We start from the raw sequence: 2,944 nt of genomic DNA on the forward strand, positions 1-2,944 counted from the left end.
TCTCAATTTTCATACATATTTGCAAGTTTTAAGAAATTGGAAGCTTTAATCACTGTATATTTCTTCCTCAACCGCCATTGAAGTGTGAAAAGGTATTTCTTAATGTTTTTTTCCTTTAGTTTAATTTTTTCTAATCATGTGTTGAAAGACTTGTATATCTTAATTTTTATGTTGAAAACTACTTTATTTATTCGAGTATCGATCAAGTATTTGGTGTACTATGGATTGAGTTTTAATAAGTTGGTACACTTGACTGCTATTTCAGTATGGTGTTCAATGAGCTTGGAAAAATATTTTTTTAGAGTACCCAAAACAATTTTGGCTCCTCAAAATCAAAATCAACTACGCCGAGATAAAAATGTCGACCAAATAGAAATACCATCTCACTCTTCCCAAAGACAAGAATTTGATGTAAATGATTTAAAGGTTGATCCTGCTGAAATAAATCCAATTTTGAATTATCATCCAATCGAGATGAGATAAGGAAGGCATACATCATTAAAAGTCCTTTTCAACCCCGAACTCATCAGTTTACTCAAATTGATTTTCTTGGAACACCACGTCATTTTGTTTATGCGTGGTTTGATGAATATTGTGATTGGTTGGAATACACTATTAGTGCAGATGTTGCTTATTGCTTACCTTGTTATTTGTTTCAAGGAGAAAACATTAATCAAGGGGGTGGTAATGTATTTTCGACTAAGGGATTTACAAATTGGCATAGAAAGGATAGCTTTGCTACACATATTGGTCCACTAAATAGCGTTCATAATCAATCCAAAAGAAAATATGAAGATCTCATGCGAGAACAACATTCCATTCAAGCCACATTTTACACGTTGAATGATAAAAGTAAGCATGAATATCGGGTTTGCTTAAACGCTTCAATCGATGTGGTAAGACTTCTCTTGAATTAAGGTTTTGCATTCTGTGGTCATGACGAGAGTGAATCGTCATTGAAAAGGGGTAATTTTCTTGAAGTTCTTTCTTGGTTTGTTGCTCGATGTGATGCAATTAAACCTTTTGTGTTAGAAAAAGCTCCAAAAATAATAAAATGACTTCTCACGACATCCAAAAAGATATTTTGACTACGTGTAAGATTGAAACAGTTAAGGCTATAATAGAGGATATAAATAATGACTACTTTGCTTTATTGGTTGATAAATCTAGAGACGTGTCACGCAAAGAGCAAATGTCTATTTGTCTAAGATATGTTGACAAAAGGGGGTTCGTGATGGAGGCATTTATTGGACTTGTTCATATTAAAGATCCTAGTGCTTTATCTCTAAAAGAAGCAATTGTAGATGTACTTGCTCACCATTCTTTGGCTTTACTAATGTATGTGGGAAATGTTATGATGGGGCAAGCAATATGCAAGGTGAGCTAGGTGGTCTTAAAACATTGATTAGACAATAAAGTAGATTGGCTCATTCTGTTCATTGTTTTGCTCATCAATTTCGATTGACTCTTGTTGTAGTTTCTAAAAAGTATGTTCAAGTTGGTGAACTTGTATTATTAATTTCAAATATTCTGAATGTGTTGGGAGTTTCTTTTAAACTTATGGATAATTTTTGAGAATCTCAAAAAAAAAATCTCTAAATGGCGTTGGATATGGGTGAACTAGAAATGGATAGAGGATTGAATCAAGAACTTGGTCTTGTTAAAGCCGATGATACTCGTTGGGTATCTCACTGCAAGTCATTTGAAAATTTTATTTGTAGCTTTGACTTATTATTGATGTACTTGATACTCTTGTTGTAAATACAAGTACTTTGGAAAAAAGAGCAACCACATTAGGATTTCTCAGAAGTTGTCAAACGTTTGAGACTATTTTCGTGTTGCATTTGATAACTAATGTTTTAGGAATCACAAATGATCTTAATGTTTCAGTACAGAAAAAGGAGCAAGATATTGCAAATGCCATGATTCTTGTAAAGGTAACAAAGAGAAAGTTGCAAGCTTTTAGAGATAATGAATGGGATCCAATCTTAAAAAAATATTGGATGGGATTCACTTAAAAAAAGGTAGAAGCATTTTGTATCAAACATGGGATTTCATTACCCAATTCTAATGATCCATATGCTAATTCTGGGAGATAATGACATAAAGTAGTTATTTGTACAACTTTGCACCATTATCATGTGGATGTGTTTTATAAAATTATTGATTGGCGGCTACAAGAACTTAATGATTGTTTCAATGAGGTGACAAGTGATTTGCTTAATGGAGTATCTTGCTTGAATTCAATTGTTCATTTTCTAGTTTTGACATAAAAAAGATAATGAGAATGGATGAATTATATCCTGATGACTTTGATGGGTCCAACATGAGAGCTCTTGAGAATCAACTTGTTAATTACATTATTGATGTTCGTGATATTGATGAAAGGTTCTCCAATTTGAGTGGACCTGGGGAACTTTCAAGAAAGTTGGTTGAAACAAAGAAGCATTTAAACTATTGTCTCATATTTCTTTTAGTGAAATTTGTTTTGCTTCTACCCATTGCCATTGCTACCGTTGAAAGAACTTTTTCGGCAATAAAGATTATCAAGAATGACTTGCGGAATCGAATGGATGATGAATTCTTAGATGGTTGCATAGTGCCTTATGTAGAGAAAAAAGTATTTAAAGATGTTTCTAACGAGTGTATTATGAAAATATTTCAAGAGATAAAGTGTCATCGAGTGCAATTGTAGTTTCACTTTACATATTTTGGTGTGTATGAAACTATTTTTCAATATATTTGTCCTACTCCATCTTCGTTAGTTTATCCATTGATATTTTGTAAGTTTCCGTTTTAAGAACTTTCTTTAAGGAAAGTTGGTTAATTTGATATTGTACAGGTAAAGAGTATGAACAACTTGGAGCACTATGTAGAAATCAATAATTGAGGTATGAGTATTTTGTAGCCAATCTTAATAATTTGACCAGCAAAGTTTATTTTT

The 2,944-nt window shown here is 32.3% G+C and overlaps 1 protein-coding gene across 1 annotated transcript; it reads left to right on the top strand.

Annotated features, from left to right (window-relative positions):
• The first annotated feature begins 1,599 nt into the window (after positions 1-1,599).
• Positions 1,600-2,695, top strand: LOC125830087 (uncharacterized). The gene is made up of 3 exons (XM_049509308.1): positions 1,600-1,678; positions 1,864-1,937; positions 2,279-2,695. Exons 1-3 carry the CDS (start codon positions 1,600-1,602, stop codon positions 2,693-2,695), a joined length of 570 nt encoding a protein of 189 aa, XP_049365265.1.
• Positions 2,696-2,944: the final 249 nt, after the last annotated feature.

Source organism: Solanum verrucosum, unplaced genomic scaffold, assembly GCF_900185275.1.
Source record: "Solanum verrucosum unplaced genomic scaffold, falcon-dt-bn FXZP01000151.1, whole genome shotgun sequence".
NCBI lineage: Eukaryota > Viridiplantae > Streptophyta > Magnoliopsida > Solanales > Solanaceae > Solanum > Solanum verrucosum.